General features: G+C 45.5%; 1 protein-coding gene across 1 annotated transcript in view; it reads left to right on the top strand.

Annotated features, from left to right (window-relative positions):
* Positions 1-13,060: 13,060 nt before the first annotated feature.
* Positions 13,061-24,889, top strand: part of LOC140204062 (adapter SH3BGRL-like) — a 54,250-nt gene continuing 42,421 nt past the window's right edge. The window contains exon 1 of the mRNA XM_072270340.1: positions 13,061-13,223. Coding sequence (XP_072126441.1) covers positions 13,179-13,223 — 45 coding nt within the window. The 5' untranslated portion in view covers positions 13,061-13,178. The remainder of the gene's footprint in view (positions 13,224-24,889) is intronic.

The following is a 24,889-nucleotide window of genomic DNA, read 5'->3' as shown; positions in this document are numbered from 1 at the left end:
TGTCAAGACTTTGAAGAAGGTGCAGAAGAGGTTTGCCAAGATGCTGTATGGATTAGAGGGCATGTGCTACAAGGAGTGGTTGGAGAAATTGGCTTGTTATTGACATATATCAAGATACAGTGAAAAACTTGTTTTACACACCACCCATACAGATCAATTCATTACAACAGTGCTCTGAATGAGACCACAAGACATTGGAGCAGTAGGGTGGACGGGCGTCACTGGTCCTCATCCATCTCCTAAATCTCTCATGTCAGCCTCCCCAAGTGGCACACCCTGGTGCCCCACTTCAGCTGGTGGGCTAAACAATGTGAAGAGGTGCTGTTAATATAGCAATGCTGGGTGAAGGACCTCCTTTGATGCAGTCACCGTCCGGGGCAGATGGGTTCTCTGAACAACTACAACGGACTCATGTTCGAGACCAGGGCAAGCCACCGAGTTGGAGGACATTGGCTGTGGTCTGACTGGGAGAGGTATAGGCACCAGCAGGCCTCACAAGCCCAAAACATGTAACAGCGTCCCTACAACCCATAAAAAGTGTTTGCTTTTTATTCTTGAAATGAATGCTATCACATTTCCCTTCCTCACCACAGACAACCTGCAAATTAACTTTCAGGGAATCCTGAACAAGGACTCCCAAGTCCCTTTGCAACTCACTTTTATATTTTATCTCCATTTAGAAAATAGTCAACCCTTTTCTTTCTTCTACTGAAGTGCATGACCATACACTTCAACACTGTATTTCATCTGCCACTTCTTTACCCACTCTCCTAATCTGTCAAAGTCCTTCTGCAGCCTCTCTACTTCCTCAAACCTACCTGCCCCTCCATGTATCTTCATATCATCTGCAAACTTTGCAACAAAGACATCAACTCAATCAGTCACATCATTGACATACAATGCAAAGAGAATTGATCCCACACAGATCCCTGTAGAACACCACTAGTCAACAGCAGCCACCCAGAAAACACTCCCTTCATCCCCACCCTTTGCCTCCTGCCAATCAGCCGGCTGTTAAAATCTTTCCTGTAATGCCATGAGCTTGTAACTTGTTTAGCAGGCTCATGTGTGGCACCTTGTCAAGGGCCTCCTGCAAATACAAGTACACAACATCAACAGGTTCTCCTTTGTCTATCCTGTTTGTCATTTCTTCAAAGAACTCCAATAGATCTGTCAGGCAAAATTTTTCCTTGAGGAAACCATGTGACTATGGCCAATTTTATAATGGGCCTCCAAGTACCCCGAAACCACATCCTTAATAATCAACTCCAACAACTTCCCAACTACTAAGGTCAGTCTAACTGGCCTATAGTTTCCTTTCCTCTGACCCTCTCCCTTCTTGAAGAGTGGTGAGACATTTCCAATTTTCCAGTCTTCCAGAACTGCTCCAGGATCTAGTGATTCTTGAAAGATCATTACTAATGCCTCCACAATCTCTTCAGCCACCTTTTTCAGAACCCTGGGGTGTACACCATCTGGTCCAGATGACTAATCTACCTTTAGAAGTTCCAGTCTCCCCCAAGCACTCCCCCCTTGCAAATGGTAACTTCACACACTGCATGACCCGACACTTGGAACTTGCACCATACTGCTAGTGTCTTCCACAGTGAAGACTGATGCAAAATACTTATTCACTTAATCATTGTCTCCCATTACTACCCCTCCAGCAGTCTGATAGCCACTCTCACTTCACTTTTACTCCTTATACGAGGGGTGATTGATATGTTGGTGGCCTGAGGTAGAAGGAGATGAGTTAAACAGCTCCCTCCTAGATAAACACTGAAGTCCTCTTCACCTCTCAGTGCTAAACTGGCTCCCACAGCTCAGTTTCAGGGACTCTGCTGCAATTTATGTCCCTGTGTCCCTGGGTCATTTGTTGCTTTTTTTTCACTACCTGCATGATTTGTACTTTGGAAATGTGTTGGTCTCTGTTGTGTGTCTGTTTTTTCCCCCTGTGAATTCTATCGTGTTTCTTTGTTTTGCAAGGGCGAGCAAGAAGGTGAATCTCAAGGTTGTATATAGAATACACACAGTACTTGGATATTAAATTTCAACTTTAAAACATCTACAGTCCAGTTGGATAGCTCACTCCATATCCTATGCAATTTAACATTCCAGATGACCCTGATCACACAGGGCCTTGTCAAAGACCCTGCTGAGTTCCATTGACACAAAACGTAATATCCCACTCTTGTCAATTCTCTTCCTCGTCTATTCCACAAAACTCAATCAAATTCAAGAGACCATTTCCAACACAAATTGCCATGTTAAATATTTTGAATCTGTCCTTGCCCTTGCAAATATTGCTAGATCCTGTTCCTCTGGATTTCCCCCGGTAAATTCCCTATCACTGTCCCGTAGTTCTCTGGCTTGTTCTCTCAGCTCTACAAAGGCATGAAGTTAGCCAACCTCCAGCCTTCTGGTATCTCACCCGTGGCTAAAAAGATGAGGTAGATGTACAATTAAAAAAGTAAAGACACATGACATTCACAAAAATATAAATTATGCTCAATGTTTATAAGAATGAATATAATTAAAACAAAAGAAAGTCTATTGTAGGACAAGGTGATCAAAGCAGTACACTGTTGCTAACTTAAAAGGTTTCCAAATTACAACAGACTTCTAAAACACAAAGGATTTCCAAACCCAGGTAAAAATTCTTACAAACTAAAAAGACATACCAGCAATATGCAAATGGACGAGCATCTATCACAGAAACTGAAGGCCAAGGAACAAATTCCAGATTTTCTTGCTGTCATTCCTAACATTGCTAACTGCTTTCTAGAATTTATATAATTTTGATGCTAGTGATATTTTCAGTTCCATCCATCAGGCCAGGTGAATGAAATGCATAAGAAAGCCAAGGTTAGTAATTAATCCTTTGGGCCCTGGAAGTGAAAGGAGTTTTAAAATGGGACCCAAGGGTAAGTTCTGTACACCCGAGTGGCAATAGCCAGAACACACTGTCAGAGGAGATGGTGTAATCAGCTACAATCACTGGGTATGCAGTGATGGAATAGGGTGATTAAGAAGGCATGTGGCATGCTTGCCTTTGGAACTCAATGCCTCAACTAATAAAGTCAGGATGTTGCAGTTTTATGAAATTCTAGTTAGGCTGCATCTGGAGTATTGCTTACAGTTCCAGTCGCCCCGTTATAGGGAGGGTGTTCAGACTTTGGAAGGGGTGCTGTAATGGGAGATTGAACAAACTTGAGTTGTCTTCTTGGAAACAGCAGAGGCTGACGGGAGATCTAATAGAGGTTTATAAGATTATGGAAGGCATCGATAGAACAGACAGACAATATTTTTTCCCCAAGGTTCAGAGGGCATGCATCTAAGGTAATTTCAAAGGAGATGGAGGGGCATGTTTTTTGTACAGATATTCTGGAATGAGCTGCCTGGGGCGGTGACAGAGGCAGATACATCAGGGACTTTTAAGAGATGTTTAGATAAGCACATGGATGCGAGGAAAATGGAAGGATACGGATATTGTGTAAGCAGAAGGAATTAATTTAGTTGGCCATTTGACTATCAGTTTAATTGACCTGTTCCTGTGCTGTGCTGTACTGTTCTATGTTCGAATCACTATTTTTGAAGACATTTAGACAGGCATAACTTACGCATGCCATTGGATGCAGTGCTAATCAATGAAGCTGGGAAAAGTCTGCAAGGACAGGATGGATTGTAGAGCACCGCGGCATGAAGAGACCATCACCTCCAGGCAGATTTGACTGATTCACCTCACCTCCTACCTCAGTCTGAAATGTTTAGACCACATGATATTGGAACAGAATTAGGTCATTCAGCACACCTCTCAATCACATTCTCCTGCCTTCTCCCTGTAACCTTTGACCCACTCATTTCCACTTTAAATATACGCAATGGCCTGTCCTTCACAGCTACCTGTGGCAGTAAATTACACAGATTCAGGACCCTGATCTCAGTTCTAAAGGGATGTCCTTCGATTCTGAGGCTGTGCCCTCTGGTCCTACACTCCCTCACTATGGGAAACATCCTCTCCATGTCCACTCTATCTAGACCTTTCAATGTTCGATAGTTTTCAATAAGATACCCCCCTCATTCTTCTAAACAGTGAATGCTCCTCATTCACTTTGTGAGCCTCTTCTAAACCCTCTCCAATACCAGCACATGCTGGCCCAAAACTACTCACAATACTCTACAAGTGTATTAGATGCCTTATAAAGCCTCAGTATTATACAGTACACTTTCTCTGTATTTTAGTCCTCTCAAGATTACTGTTGTAGGAGTGTCGAGAAAAGCCGATACAAGTGTAATTACTTCTCACGTACATTTTATTCCCCCGCCAACAAATGGTGATGTCGTCTAAAACCCCCACCCCACAAACGTAATGACGTACAAAGTACCACACACGGCGAACTTCGCAAAGTCAGGGTGAACTCTGCCGGGTGAAAGTGACGAGTCCCTGTACACGCCACTCGACCCCCCCCCCCCCCACAATTCACCCTAACAGGCAAAGTCAACCGAGCAGGGGTCCGCAAAACTCAGCGAGCTTCCTCCTGCCTTCACGGGCAGGTGCTGGGGAGGAGCAGGCAATGTCAGACGGTCTGGAGGAGGGAGGTCGGCCCCTCCGCAGGGGCTGTGGCACTTTCACTGGAGAGTCCAGGTCCAAATGGGCAGGCTTGAGACGATCCACTGAAACACTGTCCGGGATGCCTCCAAAGTCCAGCGTGAAAAACTTATCCCCCGCTTCCCACACGCGGAACGGGCCGCGATAAGGCGACCCTGATGTCCACCCTGACGCACAAACACATATTTCGCCTCCCGCACACCCGGCAACAGGTGCGGCCGTGGCGGGCCACGCTGCGTCGTGGGCACCGGAGCGAACACGCTTTGGCGCTGTCTATGGAAGCCGACCGCTGCTGAGAAGCGGATAATGGGCCCGTGGACCGAGATATCGGGAGAAACCCGGAGGGTTGCCCGAAAACGAGCTCCGCAGAAGACGGCCGAAGGTGCAACATGACCCAAGGCATTCTGTCGACACACTGAGGCATGCACGGAGAACGGCTTTCATTGAACAGTGGAACCGCTCGCACAGACCATTGGCCTGAGGGTGGTGAGCCGTGGTCCGGTGCAGTTTGACCCCCAGGTCACGGGCAACCGCACACCAAAGCCCGGACGTAAACTGCGTCGCTCGGTCTGAAGAGATATCCGACGGGGTCGAACCAAGCGATCGATGAGCCAACAAATGTTCGTGCCCGCTCCGCGGCTGAAATGGACAACAGCTGCACTGCCTCTGGCCAATGTGTCGTCCTACCAACGACGGTGAGGAGGCGATTAAACCCGCGGGACGACCAAATCCACATTCACGCGGGCGAAACGCAGCTCAGGGACTGCGAAAGGAGCCCCGGCGCGCCTATACACCTTCCCGCGTCGACACGCCAAACCAAACACTAGCCCGGTCAGTTCCTGAGGCCCGTGCTGCACAAACTTTCCTGTCACCAGTTTCTGTGCTGCTCTCCGGCCGAGTGAGAAAGCCCGTGGATCACATCGAAAACGCGCTACCGCCAGCTGGCTGGCAATACCGGCCTGGGTCGCCCCGTTGACACGTCACACGGTGGTAAGACACCGCTGTCACTGAAAGCAACGCCCACCAATTTCAACCCAGCACCTGCAGGCTCGGGTCCGAAACCTGGTCTGAGCGTAGTCCGCGCCCAAGTGGACAGCACCAGTGAGGGAGCGGGGAAGGCAGTCAGTCACGAGGTTACACTTCCCTCGACGTGCTGGATGTCCGAGGTGAACTCTGAAATAAAAGAAAGATGGTACTGCTGTCGAGCAGAGCAAAATTCAGAGAGCTTAGCCATGCCGATCGTTAGGGGCTTATGATCCACAAAAACTGTAAATGGACGGGCCTCCCGGAGGAATGAAAATGCCACACTGCCCCTGAGGCAGGTAAGCTCACGGTCGAACGTGCTGTACTTGCGCTCGCAGGGGCGAAGCTGACAGCTAAAAGAGGCGAGAGGCTGCTAAACGCCGTCGACCACAATCCGACGTGTCCGTGGTTAGAGTGTCTGGGAGGGGGGCGCCAGCAGCGTTGTATTAGGCAATACCTGCAGAGTGTCCGAGGATGCCTTAGACCTTTCCACCGTCCAGTCCATGGCATGCTTGGCCGCTTTTCCCTTAGGGCCTCGTAAAGGGCGCGCATGAGCTGAGCCGTTCTGGGGACAAAACGGTGATAAAAGTTCACCATGCTGAAAAACTCCTGCAGGGTCTTAACGGTGACTGGCAGAGGGAAGCAGTTAGCGGCCTCCACTTTAGCCGGCAGGGGAACTGACCCCGCTGGATTGACGCGGTGTCCGAGGAAATTGACCACGGACAGTCCAACCTGGCACTTCCCCGGGTTGATGATAAGACTGTGCTGACTAAGACGTTCGAAAAGGGTTCTCAAGTGTAAGAGATGTTGCCGTTAGAAGAGCCGGCTACCAAAATGTCATCTAGGTAAACAAACAGGAATGGCAAATCCCTGACAACACTGTTCATGAGACGCTGAAAGGTCGGGCCGCGTTCTTCAGCCCGAATGGCATTCGAAGAAACTCAAACAAACCGAACAGTGTAATAACAGCGGGTTTAGTAATGTCACTTGGGTGGACAGGGACCTGGTGATAAACGCGAACGAGGTCCACCTTCGAGAAAATAATTTTCCCTGCCAGGTGGGCAGAGAAATTGTGGACGTGCAGGACCGGATCGTGGCACCACTGAGGCGGCGGTAATCGCCCCATGGACGCCACCTACCCCGCGGTTTTTGCACGATATGGAGAGGGGAAGCTCATGGACTGCCCAGACACTCAATGGCATCAAATTCAGCCTTGACGATGACTGGCTTCTCCAGGTCGAGGAGCCTGGTGCGGCTGTGAACGGGTGGGCCGGTGGTGAGGATGTGGTGCTCCAGCCCGTGTTTAGTGGTGGAAGAGGAGAAGTGGCCTCGGTCAGGACCGGCAACTCAGCGAGGAGGCGGAAAGGGTGGTATTCCATTTGCCACTTCTTTGCCTGTTTTTCTAATCTGTCTAGGTCCTTCTGCAGGCTAACTGTTTCCTCCAAACCACCTGCCCCTCCGTCAATGTTTATTGACTACAAACTAAACACAAAGCCATCAATTCTGTTTACCAGGGCCCTAGATTTGACAGCTTTTGAAAGCATCCTCTTTGCATTTAGCCTTTGCAAATGTTTTAAGTTTAGTAAGGATCTTTCATTTTTCAAAACTCCTACCTGATCTTTCCTCATGATTGATCAACTTCAGGGGGCACAATGATAAAGCTGATAACTTACAGCTCCAGTGATCAGTGACCCACGTTTAATTCTGACTTCCACTGCTGTCTCTGTGCAGTTTTGTCCCCTCTCCCTCTGACTGTGTGACTCCATCATTCCCTCCTACACTCCAAAGCTGAGTGTCAGTAGATTAATTGGCCACTGTAAATTCTCCTTGCGTTTAGGTGTCTGGAAAGTTCTTAGGGGAGTGGATGGGATTGCCCAGAGAATGAAACAGGATGAATATGGGACTGTTGTAAAGGGTTTGATCTAGGCAGTGGCTGAAGTGCGTATTTCTGTATTGTCACTCTATAACTCCATCTCCTTTATCTTGCCCCACCAGTCTTCATCAATCACTGTTTCGGAAGAGTTCTGTATCGGCAGGCTGGCAGCTGTCTGCCTCCTCTAGACCTGCCTTCATGACCTTGGTGCCAAGGGATCAGCACGTGCCAATCCCAGCCTGAGTTGCCAATTGCCAGTGTCCCAGGAGGGCCAGTCTTTAAGGAAAATTTAGTTAAGCAGGACAGCAAAAACTGTCTTCACTTCAGATCCCTTCTCCAATCATTATCCTATCATGTCAGTGTGGACATCTACATCTACACTATCATCCCTAACTGTCCATCTACAATACTGAGCAGGGATGGCAATAAAATGATCCAGATCACATCCTCTTCCTGGATACTTTGTCCTCTCAATGTCAACCAGTCTTCAAAAGGCAGCGTGATTTATGTATTGGCCCTTCTATATCTGATAGCTGAAACTCAGTCATCGCTGTCAGTAGTTACTCTCTGGGCAGGGCCACCAACTGTATCAGGTGCACAGGCAACATTTCACATTTCATGCCATTACAGTGAGCTGTCACAACACTCAGATGTCTCTCATTTATTTGATCAATCTACAGGAGGGTTTGGGATGGTCTCAGGACCTCGTCCCAGTGGCTTCCTGTACACTGTCAATTTCTATCGACGTGTTCCTTTTCTCTGCTTGCCCATGATCTGCACGCTCATTTCCTTCCTGCGCCTTACTCTTCCCTTTCTGCTGTGTCTTTACTTTAATTGCTGTTACCTCCGCAGGCAGCTACACCTCTTCGAACGGTTCTTGATTATGTTTGACGTTTAGGACTTCCTGATGTGATTCACGAACATTCTCCCATATCCTGTCCTTGCTTGGAGCTTCTATCTCTCCAAGGATTATTTTATTTGTTCTGTGGATCATGCTTATTGCTGTCCTAATCTTGTTCATGTTATTTCTTCCTTTCATGAGTCTGTGATAGTATCTGCCTTACTAAGTGTATCTATCCCCAGAACTGTACCCTTGTTGTTTGCAACACCCAAAAATCCACAGGAATCTGCAGTCCCTCCATCTTAACTACCTGAGGCTCAATTCTTTCTGCCATTGTTGCTTCACGCTCTGCATTGGTATTGTAAATCATATCTCCAGTTATGGGCAAGGGGCAATCAGTTATTTACACTGATGACTGTGTCACTGACATATCACATTGCGAGCCCCCCAATAAACCTCTTATGTACATCTGTGGGTGACCAGTACTTGTGATGGAGTCTGTCTGACCAGGATGCTGATCTCACCAGCTCTATTAATCTGTTTGGACAGAGAAGGCACTGCTGTTATTTCTGCCTGTGTTGATGAATAATTGTCACATTTTCCTCCCATTTTATGACACTGCCTCCAACTACATCCTGATAGGCCTTAGTTGTAACCAGTCATCTTCTTTACCCTTCTACATCTGTTGTGGCACTCCCTTGCTTAGTGTCTTTGTTGCTGGCACACAAAGCTAGTCCTTTGTGTCTCTCTGGATTGTCCTCATAGGCTCAATATTTACATTTTGCATAATCCATAGGAGATTCATCAGCTCTCTGAACCACTGACGTTACCATTACCCAGTTACTCTCACTGCCCCCCAATCACTGCCTCACTTCTCCCTGAAAGAAGCAACATTTTTCCTGGCATTACCCCTAGCTGTCAGTTCACCATCTTGCACTCCCTGCATGATACTGTCCCACATATTCCTCTGGCTTTTCAGCTAAACAAAGAGAAAACTAAAACAATTGTGTTTGGTGCTAAAAAAGTATGATTAAAAGTCAGTGCTCACTTAGAATCTCTGTTGATACAGAACACAAACCAAGCCAAAACCTTGGTGTTGTGATGGACTCCAGCTTAAATTTTAATTGCCACATTAAAACAATTACAAAGTCAGCCTACTACCATCTTAAAAATATAGCAAGAGTTAAAGGGCCTATGTCTCAGCAAGATCTAGAAACTCTTGTCCATACATTTATTTTCAGTCTGCTTGACTACTGTAATGGTGTTTTCACCGGTCTCTGTGAAAAGTCCCTCGGTCAGCTGCAGCTCGTTCAGAACGCTGCTGCCAGAGTCCTCACTAAGACCAAGAGAGTAGAACACATCACTCCAGTTCTCAGATCACCACACTGGCTTCCTGTTCGTCAGAGGATTGGGTTTAAAATATCACTACTGGTTTATAAACCACTGAATGATCTAGGGCCAAAATACATCTCCCATCTCTTGCTGCATCATGAACCTTCTCCAGCTCTCAGGTCATCTGGAACAGGTCTGTTTACCGTCCCCAGGGTCAAAGCTAAATGTGGTGAAGCAGCTTTTAGTTACTATGCTCCACACGTGGGGAATAACCTTCCAGAGGATCTGAAGTCTGCCCCAACAGTAAGCTCTTTTAAATTTTTTGTTGTATTTATTTTTGTGTGATTTTATTCTTTTATATATTGTCTGCAGTTTGATGTTTGATCTTTATATCTTGTTCTGTGTAAGGCACTTTGAACTGCCTTGTGTTTGCAAAGTGCTTTACAAATAAACTCGCTTGCTTACTAACATATCTTTTGGGTCTATCCGGTGAATTTCAATAATTTCTTCAAGCTCACGCCAGAATTCTAAATTTTCACAAGCAACTTTGAGTGAGGGCAGCTCTGACAAAATGCTCTGATTCTCCCTGGGGAGGTGAAGAGTCTGTGAATGGCGATGATCAGAATTGAAAGCTGGCTGGAGTTGTCTGACCTCACTATGTGCCATCCCATCAGATGTACTTGGGTATAATCTCTCCTTTAAATATCTCCACACTAATTCCAATATTAAGCAAAGTATAAGAGGTGGATAAAAATTAGCCACTACGTATTAAAACCGCAGGGTATGTATGCTGCAGACTTCTATTTCTGGGCTGCTGAATGTGTGATGCCTGTTGTTATCCCTTCCATTTAAAGCTCTATTACTCCAAAGTTTCAAACTTATTTGTAACACAAGTGCTACTATACAGTTCCCCAGAAGACATCCCTCGGGCATCCTGAATGGTCAGTAGTTATCTTTTAACTGATTTCCCGATTTCCCTGTCTCGCCAAACTATCAAAAATTGTCTGGTCCCTTACACAAACACAATACCTTTATGTTTACCAGTTCAGCTCTCCACCTTATTCTTTGGTACTTCATAATCACCTGATCATTGACCTGGATGGATATAATCAAAGGTTTCAAAGGTACATTTAATGTCAGAGAAACGTATACAATACACATCCTGAAATAATTTTTTCTTCACAACCGTCCAAACAACAGAGGAGAGCCCCTAAAAGATGAATGACAGTTAAACGTTAGAACCCCAAAGCCCCCCTAGCTTCCAATGTACAATCCACCTTAAGGACTGAAGACTGGGTCTTGTTTGAATTAATACCTGTACCTGCTATATTCACGTAAGTCCAAAATACTCCGTAACAGGCTGAAGAGCTTTTTCTTTGTTTTCTGACTCTCAGACTTTTTCTAAAAGGTGAAAGGCAAACAGGCAGCACGAGATACAATGCTTGAAACACATATCACCAGATACAAGGACAACTTCTTAAATACTGTTATAAGACTCTTGAATGGACCTCGTGTGATAAAAATGAACTTTTTACCTCCCAGTGTACCTTTCATAGTCCTTGTACCTTTTGTTTTACCAGCCAGCGTTGCTCAGTTGCAGGAACTGAGAAAGCCCACCAACTTGTGCAAGGAGACCCAAAGTTATACCTCTATGTAAAGTGGGCCTGAGAGAACTGCCTGCTAATTTGGGGACAGCCTCGAAGACATTTAAACTTGTTACTATGGGGTTACTATCAGCATCAATATTGCTCTACGTCCTTTGTAATAGAAGCTTAACTCCTTCTGTTCATTAAAAGATGCACAGAGTGAAAGAGTTCTTGGTTTGATTCCCATGCCACTGTGAGGGTCATGTTTTTTTACTTTTCCAGTGCGTTCAACACCATCCGCCCTGCTCTGACAGTGATGCAGGTGGATGCTTTCCTGGTGTCATGGATTCTTGATTACCTGACTGGCAGACCACAGTACGTGTGCTTGCAACACTGTGTGTCCGACAGAGTGATCAGCAACAATGGGGCTCCACAGAGGACTGTCTTGTCTCCCTTTCTCTTCACCATTTACACCTTGGACTTCCAACTACTGCACAGAGTCTTGTCATCTTCAGAAGTTTTCTGATGACTCTGCCATAGTTGGATGCATCAGCAAGGGAGATGAGGCTGAGTACAGGGCTACGGTAGGAAACGTTGCCACATGGTGTGAGCAGAATTATCTGCAGCTTAATGTGAAAAAGACTAAGGAGCTGGTGGTAGACCTGAGGAGAGCTAGGGCACCAGTGACCCCTGTTTCCATCCAGGGTGGAAGATTACAAATACCTGGGGATATGAATTGACAATAAACTGGACTGGTCAAAGAACACTGAGGCTATCTGCAAGAAGGGTCAGAGCCATCTCTATTTCCTGAGAAGCCTGAGGTCCTTTAACATCTGCTGGACGATGCTGAGGATGTTCTACGAGTCTGTGGTGGCCAGTGCGATCATGTTTGCTGTTGTGTGCTGGGGCAGCAGGCTGAGGGTAGCAGACACCAACAGAATCAACAAACTCATTCGTAAGGCCAGTGATGTTGTGGGGGTGGAACTGGACTTTCTGATGGTGGTGTCTGAAAAGAGGATGCTGTCTAAGTTGCATGCCATCTTGGACAATGTCTCCCATCCACTACATAATGGACTGGTTGGGCACAGGAGTACATTCAGCCAGAGACTCATTCCACTGAGATGAAACACTGAGCATCACAGGAAGTCATTCCTGCCTGTGGCCATCAAACTTTACAACTCCTCCCTTGGAGGGTCAGACACCCTGAGCCAATAGGCTGGTCATGGACTTATTTCCTGTCATAATTTACATATTACTATTTAATTATCTATGGTTTTATTACTATTTAATTATTTATGGTGGAACTGTAACAAAAACCAATTTTCCTTGGGATCAATAAAGTATGACTATGACTATCACTTACTCTGGGTATACCTCTGTCTACCTGCAGTACACTTTTTCCTGCAGTGGTAGCTGCAGCACTGTACTGTATATTCTGCATTCTGTTTTATTTCCTTTGTTCTACCTGGATAGAATGAGTGGTAAAAACTGGGGCAGTTGATATGACTGTAGAAAGAATAGGAGTAAGGTAGGCTTAGTGTGAACAGGTGGTTGTTGCTGGTTGGTGGGGCGAAGGGATTGTTTCTGTACGGCCCCATAGTTCACAAACTGGCTCCCCAGAAGTTGTTCCCACCCTGCAGCAGAAATCAGCCAGAAAGACATTGAACGGGGCAATTAATCCCAATTTCAGTGCAAACCCTCCCACCCAATAGCTGTAAAACTACAATTGTGAGAGTGCAAGACCAAACTCTCGCGTTGCTGGCCGGGATTTGAGCATTTATCTTTGAGAAATGTTCCTCCAGACTTGCTATTTCCTCGGTGCGGAGCGGGGCTGTGGAGTTTAGAATTGACTTCTGCCGCTCGCTCACTCTGCATTCTTGACATTCCGGCGCCGCTGGCCCTGCAGATTTAACTATGGTGATAAAAGTCTACATCGCCTCTTCCTCTGGCTCCAAAGCGGTAAGGATCACGGGACAGAAAGGGGGGCAGAAAGTTGGAGGAGTTTCATTGGTTGGTTAAAGTTGATATTAGTTTTGTGGAATAGAGGCGTTGTCCCTGTTCCGCCATGGGATTTGGAAGAGTGTGGCCCCGTACTCCGGCGCAGTCGGGTTGACGGTGTTGAGTTGATGTTACATTGGCAGGTTAGGGCACGCGAGAACACCACGACTAGCGCTGATCCGTTCCCGCCGGAGTGACCCCAGCACCTGCCCGCTCCGGGCAGAAACAGGCGCACCCCGATCCCAGGAAACATTTCCAAACACCAAGACAGGGCTGGTGGACGCGAGGGTCACGATTACTTGCACCCGCAGCTGAATCTGTCACAGACCGGGTGGTTAATACTTCAGTGTCTACACCGGATTTACAGACTCCGCTACAAACAAAACAGTTCCCATAATATTAAATTCCAAAGTTCAGCGTAGCTGCATACATTCATTCCGATGAACAACAGATCTAGTCACCTCTAATCCAACTGTGTTACCGTTCTTTCTGATCAATTTGATGTATTTTCCATGCCTTTGTTTCTCTGCTGTAGCGTGTTGTGACCACATTGAGTGATTTTTGTGTATTCTCCGATTTATCGACAGAATTGACTTGAAGATGATTGTAAACCCGGTGAGAGTCTGTAAACTAATGAGCAGATTTAAGCTTTTATGGAGATGGGTGATAGTGGGGAGTTTTGTATTTACTGATTTAATCCCGTATTTCTGCGCGAATCAACCGCTATTTGACCGCAGGTTATACTGTGGCTGACAGTGTTAATTTCCTTCGTTTCTGTCCATGGAACAGTTAATCTAAATGAACAGAATTCATTTTTGTTAGAGCATTATTATTAGTAAGAACCCTAAATTTCAGTTTAACCTAAATTATCAAAATCTTACAAAGTAAAAGGCGAAGTCTCATCTCCCATAGCAAAAAAACTTTAAAAAAGTAGTTGTACTTCATATATTGACAGAGTTGTGCCTGCGTTCCTGCCAAAGCAGTGCTGGCTTTAGAAATGCATGCTTTCGGAGATCAGGACGTGGTCAGGGAACCATTGTCATATTGCTGTTGTTCCTTGTTACATTTGAACAGGTCAGGAGTTGGATCTTTGTGCCAGATGCTGAAGATGATACCTTTGGAGTAATCCATCAATTGCACCAACACCATGGACACAACTCCCTGAACGGAGAGTCCAAGAGCACTGTAGCACAGAAACACCTAATCCCTGCTGACTTGCTGTCTGGACCCATCACTCACATCTGGATGTGACCCTCCCATCATGTGTTTACCAAACTGCTCTTAAATGTTGCCATCAAACCCACATCCACCACTTCTCTTGACAGTCAATCCACACGCATACCACTCTCTGAGTGAAGAAGTTTTCCCTTGGGTTCCCCTTAAATACTTCACCTGTCACTCTTAACCTATTACATCTAGTCTCACCCAACATCAGTGGAAAAAGCCTGCTTGCAATATCCTGTCTAAATCCCTCATAATTTTGTATACCTCAATCAAATCTCCCCTCATTCTCAAATGCTCCAAGTAATAAAGTCCTAACTATTATACTCAGACCCTCAGGTCCCAGCAACACCCTTGTAAATTCTCTCTGTACCCTTTCCAATTTACTCATATATTTCATATTTAGGCGTGTAACCAGAGCTGCACACAATACTTCAAATAAGACTTCACCGAAGTTTTGTACAACTTCAACAAAACATCTCCACTCCTGCACTCAATACTTAGATTTATAAAAGCCAATATACCAAAAGCTTTCTTTGTAACCCTACCTACCTGTGAGACCACGTTCAATGAATTACGGACCTTTATTCCGAGATCCCTTTGTTCCACAGCGCTCACCGGTGCCCTCCTGTTCACTGTGTCAGTCCTACCCTGATTTGTGCAGCATCTCACACTTGTCTGCATTGAATTCCAACTGCCAGTTTTACAGCTGATCCAGATTCAGCTGCAGGCTTTGATAGCTTTCCTCACTGTTCATTGTGCCCCTAATCTTGATGTCATTTGCAAATTCGCTGATCTAGTTTACCACATTATTATCCAAGTCATTAATATGGATGGCACACCGGCTTATTACACACCACTAGTCACAGACCTACAGTAAGAAGCAATCATCTACTACCACTCTCTGGCTTCTCCCCTGAGCCAATGCCAAATTCAGTTTACTATTTCATCCTGAATACAATGTGATTGAACCTTCTGGGCCAGGCCCCTAAGTGGGACTCTGTCAAAGTCCATGTAAACAACATCCAGGACTTTCCTGGCAACCTCCTCAAAAATCTATAAGATTGGATAGACATGACCTGCGACACACAAAGCCATGTTGACTATCCCTAATGAGGCCTTGTCTATCCAAATGCTTTCAAATTCGGTCCCTCAAAATTCCAATAACTTTTCCAGCACTGACTTCAGGCTCACTGGCCTATAGTATCCCAACATTCTTAGACTTTTACTTGAGCAACAGAACAGCATTAGCTATCTTCCAGTCCTCCAACACATTGGTTGTAATTAAGGATGTTTTTACTACTTCTTCAAGGGCCCCTGCAATTTCTGCTCAGGCATCCCACAAGTTCTGAGGGTACACCCGGGGGATTTATCTGCCCTAATTTTCCTCAAGACAACATGCACCTTTTCTGTAATCAGGATGTGACCCATGACCTCGCTATGGTTTTGCTGCAGTTCTATGGACTCTGTGTGTATTTCCCAAGTAAATGCAGAGGCAAAGATCCATTTAAGATCTCCCCCATCTCTTTCAGCTCCGTGCATAGATGACCACACTGAGCTTCAAATGTTTTGTCTTGTCAACAGCAAAAAGATAATTGCATTTTATGTAGTTGAGGGATTAATATTGGCTAGGAAGCCAGGGGAGCTGGCTTGCTTTCTGTAAATAGTGCCACTGACATGAGATGTAGCTGGATCCTGCTTTAAAATCTCATCCAAACATGGCACTTTGATGGTGTGGGTTTGCCACTTTAGAGACAATGGAAACTACTTGGTTTATCCAGCAATAGTGACACTGAAAACATCAAGGATTTGATTTTCTAGGGGAAAAAATAAAACACTGCATTTCTGCAGATTAGTTTTTTCATTTAAAAATGCATAAAAATTTGTGGCTTTTTCACTGTTCCTTGTGATGTGTTAGGTGAAATAGGATGCATTAGTAAACTAAACAAAATAATGAGCTTGACAATGAAAATAATTATGTACAGCAGTCTTCTCCATCCCTCAGAGCACAGCCCCCATGTTTTGGATAACTTCTAATAGATGCTATTTCATCATACTTGGTACTGGTGTAGAGAGGTTAAGTGCAGAGTGCCTGTGTTTACTGTTCAGTTCCCGCACCAAGATGAATGTGGTACCACTGAGTGAGCTTTCTACCGATCAAGGACACTTGATGGTGTTCCTCGAAAAACTGGTTAGAATATAGGGGAAGAGGAGCCTCAGTCACCTCAATGACCTCAGTAAGTGGAGACATTGCTGTGCTTTCTTAATCAGAGAGATGGTGTTGAGGGACCAGGTAGGAGAATCCATTAGGTGCACTCCCAGAAACACTATACACCAAACTCTTTCCATGGAGGAATTGTTTGTGCAGCGAGGAGTGGTCAGCCTGTGCCTTGCTAAAGTCCACATTCACCTCTTTGGTCTCGTACACATTGAGACAAGTTGTTGGCCTTGCACCATTCTACCAGCTGTTCTGCCTCCTTGCTGTATGCCATCTCGTCACAGAACATAGAAAATCTACAGAACAATACAGGCAATTCGGTTCAAGATGCTGTGCGAAACATGTACATATTTTAGAAATTACATAGGGTTACCTATAGCTCTCTATTTTTCTAAGCTCCAAGAGTCTCTTAAAAGACCCTATTGTATCCACCTCCACCACCATCGCTGGCAGCCCATTCCACACACTCACCACTGTCTGCATAAAAAAACTTACCCCTGATATCTCCTCTGTACCTACTTCCAAGCACCTTAAAACTGTGCCCTCTCGTGTTGGCTATTTCAGCCCTGGGAAAAAGCCTCTGACTATCCACACAATCAATGCCTCTCATCATCTTACACACCTCTAACAGGTCACCACCCTCTGTCACTCCTAGGAGAAAAGGCCGAGCTCACTCAACCTATTGTCATAGGCCTTGCTCCCCAATCCAGGCAACATCCTTGTAAATCTTCTCTTCACCCTTTCTATGGTTTCCACATCCTTTCTGTAGTGAAGCGACCAGAACTGAGCACAGTACTCCAAGTGGGGTCTGACCAGGATCCTATAAAGCTATATATATCAACCATGGGACTGAGTTTAAGAGCTGAGAGGTAATGTATATGATATGTATGTATCATCCAGAAATCTGAATCCCTGCCCCCTGCTCCAATCTCTTGGCCACGCATTTATCCTCCACCTCACTCTATTCCTATACTCACTATCACGTGGCACAGGCAGTAATCCCAAGATTACTACCTTTGAGGTCCTGCTTCTCAACTTCCTTCCTAACTCCCTGTAGTCTGTTTTCAGGACCTCTTCTCTTTTCCTACCTATGCTGTTGGTACCAATATGTATCACAACTTCTGGCTGTTCACCTTCCCATTTCAGTATATTGTGGACATGATCAGAAACATCCTGGACCCGGGCACCTGGGAGGCAAACTACCATCCGTGTTTCTTTCCTGCGTTCACAGAATCGCCTGTCTGACCTCCTATCTATAGAGTCCCCTATCACTGCTGCCATCTGCTTCCTTTCCCTACCCTTCTGAGCCACAGTGCAGGGAAATTTAGTCGCTGATAGTTGTCAAGGAATAAGCAAACAATTCAGAACAGTTTTGCTCACTGCAGTTTCAAGTTTTCTGGCCCGGAGAAGCCAGGAGTGAAAGTAAAACCATCTCACTACTTCAGCAAGTTAGGAACTACAAAGAATTTCAAGATATCAACAATCATTTTGAATGTTACAACAAAAATGAAGATTTGATAGATGCAATCATCAAAAGCACTGTTTTAATGAAGTCCACTATCTGCACTAGATCTCTGTGTGATTTTGTTATTTTCAGTCATTCAAATTAACATTGAATGAATTCTTCAGTTGATAACTATTAGGGACTAGTGTACAATTTTATAGTACTGTACTACCCTTGGTCTAATTTGTTGGATATTTCATTTAAATACATAATTTGTTACTCATTTAAACAGTTTGTCTTTTTTATACATTTTTAATTACTTCCATGAAACTTTGGCTGTTTGAGGCAGCCACTTAATTCGGCCAACGTGTACTGGTCCCAATGGGTCCCAATGAGCTGGAATCGACTGTTTTGTATTTCTTTGGACTTGTGCTGTCAGTCTCAATCAGCTGTTTGATTTATTTTGCCAAATAAGGTTGAGGCAGTGCACACTGAGGAATGAAGGGCTTGTTCTTGTTCTATGTTTAATCAACCATTTTGAAGGGAAGTGATGCAAATCAATGGCTGATATATTAGAAAACAATGGGCAGCTGAAGCTACCTTGGGAATATTAGCAAATCCTTCAAGATTCAGGATCTAGCCGATTTACTGGAATGTTTGTACTAAGAACATCATTTTCAAGTTTATTCCTGTTGCCAAATATTGGCCTAATATCTACTGGAGCCTTCTCCTTAAAATGACCTTGGCAACTGAAATTCTCACTGCAAAATCACTCTTCAGGATAGTGTTTGTAGATACCATGAGAAATGCATCATGTTGTTTCTTACTTTGTGTTTTGCAACACACTTGACTAAATATAAAACTCTCCAATTTCATGTGAATTGGATGCTTGTTTTAACGTAGAACATAGAATAGTACAGCACAGCGCAGGCCCTTCGGCCCACCATGTTGTGCCGACCCTCAAACCCTGCCTCCCATATAACCCTCCAACTTAAATTCCTCCATATACCTGTCCAGTAGTCTCTTAAACTTCACTAGTGTATCTGCCTCCAACACTGACTCAGGAAGTGCATTCCATGCACCAACCACTCTCTGAGTGAAAAACATTCCCCTAATATCCCCCTTGAACTTCCCACCCCTTACCTTAAAGCCATGTCCTCTTGTGTTGAGCAGTGGTGCCCTGGGGAAGAGGCGCTGGCTATCCACTCTATCTATTCCTCTTATTATCTTGTTTACCTCTATCATGTCTCCTCTCATCCTCCTTTCTCCAAAGAGTAAAGCCCTAGCTCCCTTAATCTCTGATCATAATCCATACTCTCTAAACCAGGCAGCATCCTGGTAAATCTCCTCTGTACCCTTTCCAATGCTTCCACATCCTTACTATAGTGAAGCGACCAGAACTGGACACAATACTCCAAGTGTGGCTTAACCAGAGTTTTATAGAGCTGCATCATTACATCGCGACTCTTAAATTCTATCCCTCGACTTATGAAAGCTAACACCCCATAAGCTTTCTTAACTACCCTATCCACCTGTGAGGCAACTTTCAGGGATCTGAGGACATGTACCCTCAGATCCCTCTGCTCCTCCACACTACCAAGTATCCTGCCATTTACTTTGTACTCTGCCTTGGAGTTTGTCCTTCTAAAGTGTACCACCTCACACTTTTCTGGGCTGAACTCCATCTGCCACTTCTCCATAGGCCAGGTTCCCCATAGGCCCTTCAAGCCACCTCTAAATCCTGTACTTTCATTAGATGGCAGGCTATCTGTATATTCGTATCTTCTAGCTTTGTAGCCCTACTCTGAGCCATCATTAGTGATTCGTTCAAAATAATACAGCGTTGACTGAGGTCTTTCAATTCATTCTTAAGGCTCACTATCATTTTATGCTGATGTCTTACAATTGTTGCAAACAGCCTGATTGTATCCCACCTGGGCAAACCCACTGATTTAAGTATAGAAACAGTGTGATGTCCCATTTCAGCTCTGGTGAAATCAAAGTGCTCTGACCAATCTACCGGCACCCTGTAATCTGTCAGTAAGTTAGCAAGATTTCCAAAGCCTGCTATCTGTCCACCCTGGGACTCTGCATCGCTCATACCGAGGGTCCACTCTTGTAAATAGCCTCTTAAAGAAATGCATTTCTGCTTAAAAAGTCAGACCCTACTTGCAGCAGCACCAAATGTAATGTTGAATTAGGTTCGTGAGTCTGGCGAGTGAGACAGGACATGCGCTGACTTTGAATAGGTATATTAATCATTTATTTACAAACAATAAAAATTTGACCAAACATTCATGTTCCCCAAGTCACTGACACAACAAAGTTGAATATTCAACAAGCGTACATACATTCACCAAATATATTTAGTTAAAAGTGTGCGCAGAGCATACCTTCCCAAGCATCGTATGTTCCCTCGCCTTAAACAAAGGAAGAAGAAAGCAAAGCCCCTTCCATGTGCTGTTTATACACGCAGGACATTTGAAACTATCCAATGGGAAAAGCATCTAAACTAACCAATCAGAATGGAAGTGACTTTCAACAATCAGAATAAGACACACCGCCCCCCCCCCCCCCATAGGACAGTGCAGTGACCAAGACCAGACAGAGGCACAGATTCTGCAAACAGAACGGTACAGTACAGCACAGCACAGCACAGGAACAGGTTCTTTAAACTAATTAAACACCTAACTTAAACTAAACTATTCCTTTCTGTCTACACAATGGCCATATCCCTCCATGACCAGCCTCATTGCCTCTGGAGATCATGCACCATCACCAACTCTATGGTTACCACTGCTTGCTTCTGCCTTCTACCCAAGATCCACAAATCTGATTGTGTTGGTAGTCTCATTGTTCATGCCTGCTCCTGCCCCACTGAACTCGTTTCTGCATATTTCAACTCTATTTTCTCCATTTGTTCAATCCCTTCCTACCTACATCTGTGATCGTTCGAATGCTCTTGATCACTTTAATTGCTTTCAGTTTCCTTTGTTTCTTCTCATGAGAAGTTAGAGACCTAGCAAGTTCCCCTCCTCCATCACCCTCCTCCATTTGGCAGAACTGGTTTTCACCAGAATTTTCTATTGTAGCTCCTCTCACTTTCTACAAACCTAATGTAGAGCCACGGGTTCCAGCTATGCCTGTCTTTTTGTCGGTTATGTGGAACAGTCCATACTCCAAGCCTACACTGGGAAATCTCATCAACACTTCCAACGCTACACTGACAACTACACTGGTGCAGCTTCCTGCAACCATGTTAAGCTTGTCAATTTCATTAACTTCACCTCTAACTTCACTCTGCCCTGAAATATTTTTCATCCATCTCTAACACCTCCCTCACATTTTTAATCTCTCTGTCTCCATCTGAGATGTACTGTCTACTGATCTTTTACAAACCTACTTACTCTCACAGTTACCTTGATTATGCCTATTTCCACTTTGTCACCTGTAAAAATGCTATTCCCTTTTCTTAGTCCCTCCATCTCTGCTGCATCTGTTCTCAAGATGTATCTTTATATGCTGGAACATCTGCGATGTCCACCATTTTCAAAGAACGGGATTTCCTTTCCACCAGCACTGATGCTGCCCTCACCTCCATCTCCTCCATTTCCCACCCATTAACTCTCAACCTATCTTTCTGCCACATAACAATGATAGTAATTACCTACCACCCCACAAACCCCAGTATCCAGCACAATATTCTCAGTAACTTCCGCCAGCTGCAAGGGATCCTACCATTAAGTGCACCTTTCTACATGACTCTGTTGTCCACTTGTCCCTCCCCATTGACCTCCTTCTTGGCAATTTTCCCTGCAAGTGTGATAAGTGCTACAATTGCCCCTATATCTGCTCCCTCGTTACCACTCAGGGCCCCAGACAGTCTTTCCAGGTGAGGTGGAACCATTTGTGAGCCTGCTGGGGTCATCTACTATATCCGGCGCTCTCGGTGCAGCCTTCTCTACATACCTCCCTCCATTAGCTGTAGTCATCTGGTCCAGGTGACTGATCTACTGTACCTTTAGACCTCTCGGCTTCACACGCACCTTCTCCTTAGTAATAGCAACTACACTCACTTCTGCTCCCAGACACACTCGAAGTTCTGGCATACTGCTAATATCTTCCACATGAAGGGATATAAAATACTCATTCAGTTCATCTGCCATTACTATCGCTCCATTTCATTTTCTAGCCGTCCGATATCCACTTCCATCTCTCTTTTTCTCTTTATATATCTGAAAAAATATTTGGTATCCTCCTTCATGTAATTTGCTAGCTTGCCTTCATATTTTATATTTTCTCTCATCATGGCTTTTTTGAGTTGCCTTCAGTTGGTTTTTAAACTTTCCCAATTGTCTAACTTCTCATGAGAATTTGCTATGTTGTATATCCTCTCTTCTGTTTTTTTTTTGCTGTCTTTGACTTCAGCTTCTCCCTTTCAACCTGCAGGGTGAATTCTGTCATTATTATGATCACCAACTCCTAAGGGTTCCGTTACACAAAATACTCTGCAGATGCTGGGGTCAAAGCAACACTCACAACATGCTGGAGGAACTCAGCAGGTCGGGCAGCATCCGTGGAAAAGATCAGTCGATGTTTCGGGCCGGAACCCTTCATCGGGACTGAAGAGGGAAGGGGCAGAGGCCCTATAAAGAAGGTGGGGGGATGGTGGGAAGGAGAATGCTGGTAGATTCCAGGTGAAAAACCAGTAAGGGGAAATATAAAGGGGTGGGGGAGGGGAAGCAGGGAGGTGATAGGCAGGAAAGGTGAAGAAGGAATAGGGGAAAACACAATGAGTAGTAGAAGGAGGTGGAACCATGAGGGAGGTGATAGGCAGCTGGGGGAGGGGGCAGAGTGAAATAGGGATAGGGGAAGGGAGGGGGAGCGAATTACCAGAAGTTGGAGAATTCTATGTTCACACCAAGGGGCTGGAGACTAGCTAGATGGTATATGAGGTGTTGTTCCTCCAATCTGAGTTTAGCCTCATCATGGCAGTAGAGGAGGCCATGTATGCACATATCTGAATGGGAATGGGAAGCAGAGTTGAAGTGGGTGGCAACCAGGAGATCCTATCTATTATGGCGGACGGAGCGGAGGTGCTCAATGAAGCGGTCCCCCAATCTGCGTTGGGTTTCACGGATGCAGAGGAGGCCACACCGGGAGCACCGGATGCAATAGATGACCCCAACAGACTCTCAAGTGAAGTGTTGCCTTACCTGGAAGGACTGTTTGGGGCCCTGAATGGTGGCAAGAGAGGAGATGTAGGGACAGGTGTAGCACTTGCGCTTACAGGGATAAGTGCCGGGTGGGAGATCCGTGGGGAGGGACGTGTGGGTCAGGGAGTCGCGGAGGGACCGATCCCTGCGGAAAGCAGAGATGGGTGGAGAGGGAAAGATGTGCTTAGTGGTGGGGTCCTGTTGAAGGTGGTGGAAGTTGCGGAGGATAATATGCTGGATCCGGAGGCTGGTGGGGTGGTAAGTGAGGACAAGGGGAACTCTGTCCCTGTTGTGGTGGCAGGAGGATGGGGTGAGAGCCGAAGTGTGGGAAATGGAGGAGATGCGGGTGAGGGCATCATTGATGACGGCAGAAGGGAAACCATGATCCTTAAAGAAAGAGGACATTTGAGATGTCCTGGAACAGAAAGCCACATCATGGGAGCAGATGTGACGGAGACGGAGGAACTGGGAATAGGAAACGACATTTTTGCATGTGGGAGGGTGTGAAGAGGTATAGTTGAGGTAGTTATGAGAGTCAGTAGGCTTGTAGAAGATGTCAGTGGACAGTCTGTCTCCAGAGATGGAGACCGATATGTGGAAACCCGACGCAGATTGGGGGACCGCTTCGTCGAGCACCTCCGCTCCGCCCGCACAACAGACAGGATCTCCCGGTTGCCACCCACTTCAACTCTGTTTCACATTCCCATTCGGATATGTCCATACATGGCCTCCTCTTCTGCCATGATGAGGCTAAACTCAGGTTGGAGGAACAACTCCTCATATACTGTCTAGGTAGTCTCCAGCCCCCTGGTATGAACGTAGAATTCTCCAACTTCCGGTAATTCCCTCCTCCTCCCTTCCCCTATCCCTATTTCACTCTGCCCCCTCCCCCAGCTGCCTATCAACTCCCCTATGGTTCCACCTCCTTCTACTACCCATTGTGTTTTCCCCTATTCCTTCTTCACCTTTCCTGCCTATCACCTCCCTGCTTCTCCTCCCCCACCCCTTTATCTTTCCTCTTACTGGTTTTTCACCTGGAACCTACCAGCCTTCTCCTTCCCACCCTCCCCCCACCTTCTTCATAGGGCCTCTGCTCCTTCCCTCTACAGTCCTGACGAAGGGTTGGGCCCGAAACGTCGACCGATCTTTTCCACGGATGCTGCCTGACCTGCTGAGTTCCTCCAGCGTGTTGTCAGGGTTCCTATACCTTAAGCTTCTTAATCAAATCTAGTTCATTACAAAATACTTATTCCAGTCGATGGGTTTTAGCCCAAAATGTCAACTGTACTTTTTTCCATAGATGCTGCCTGGCCAGCTGAGTTCCTCTAGCGGTTTTTGTATGTTGCACCAATTCCAGAATTGTCTTTCCCCTAGTGGGCTCAACCACAAGCTGCTCTAAGAAGCCATCTCATAGGCAATCTACAAATTCTTTCTCTTGGGATCCAGTACCAACCTGATTTTCCCAATCTACCTGCATATTGAAATCTTCCATGACTATGATAACATTGCCCTTATGACATACCTTTTC

Source organism: Mobula birostris, chromosome 10 (assembly GCF_030028105.1).
Source record: "Mobula birostris isolate sMobBir1 chromosome 10, sMobBir1.hap1, whole genome shotgun sequence".
Taxonomy (NCBI): domain Eukaryota; kingdom Metazoa; phylum Chordata; class Chondrichthyes; order Myliobatiformes; family Myliobatidae; genus Mobula; species Mobula birostris.
The sequence above is the reverse complement of the archived record's forward strand: the minus strand, read 5'-3'. Positions and strand labels throughout refer to the sequence as shown.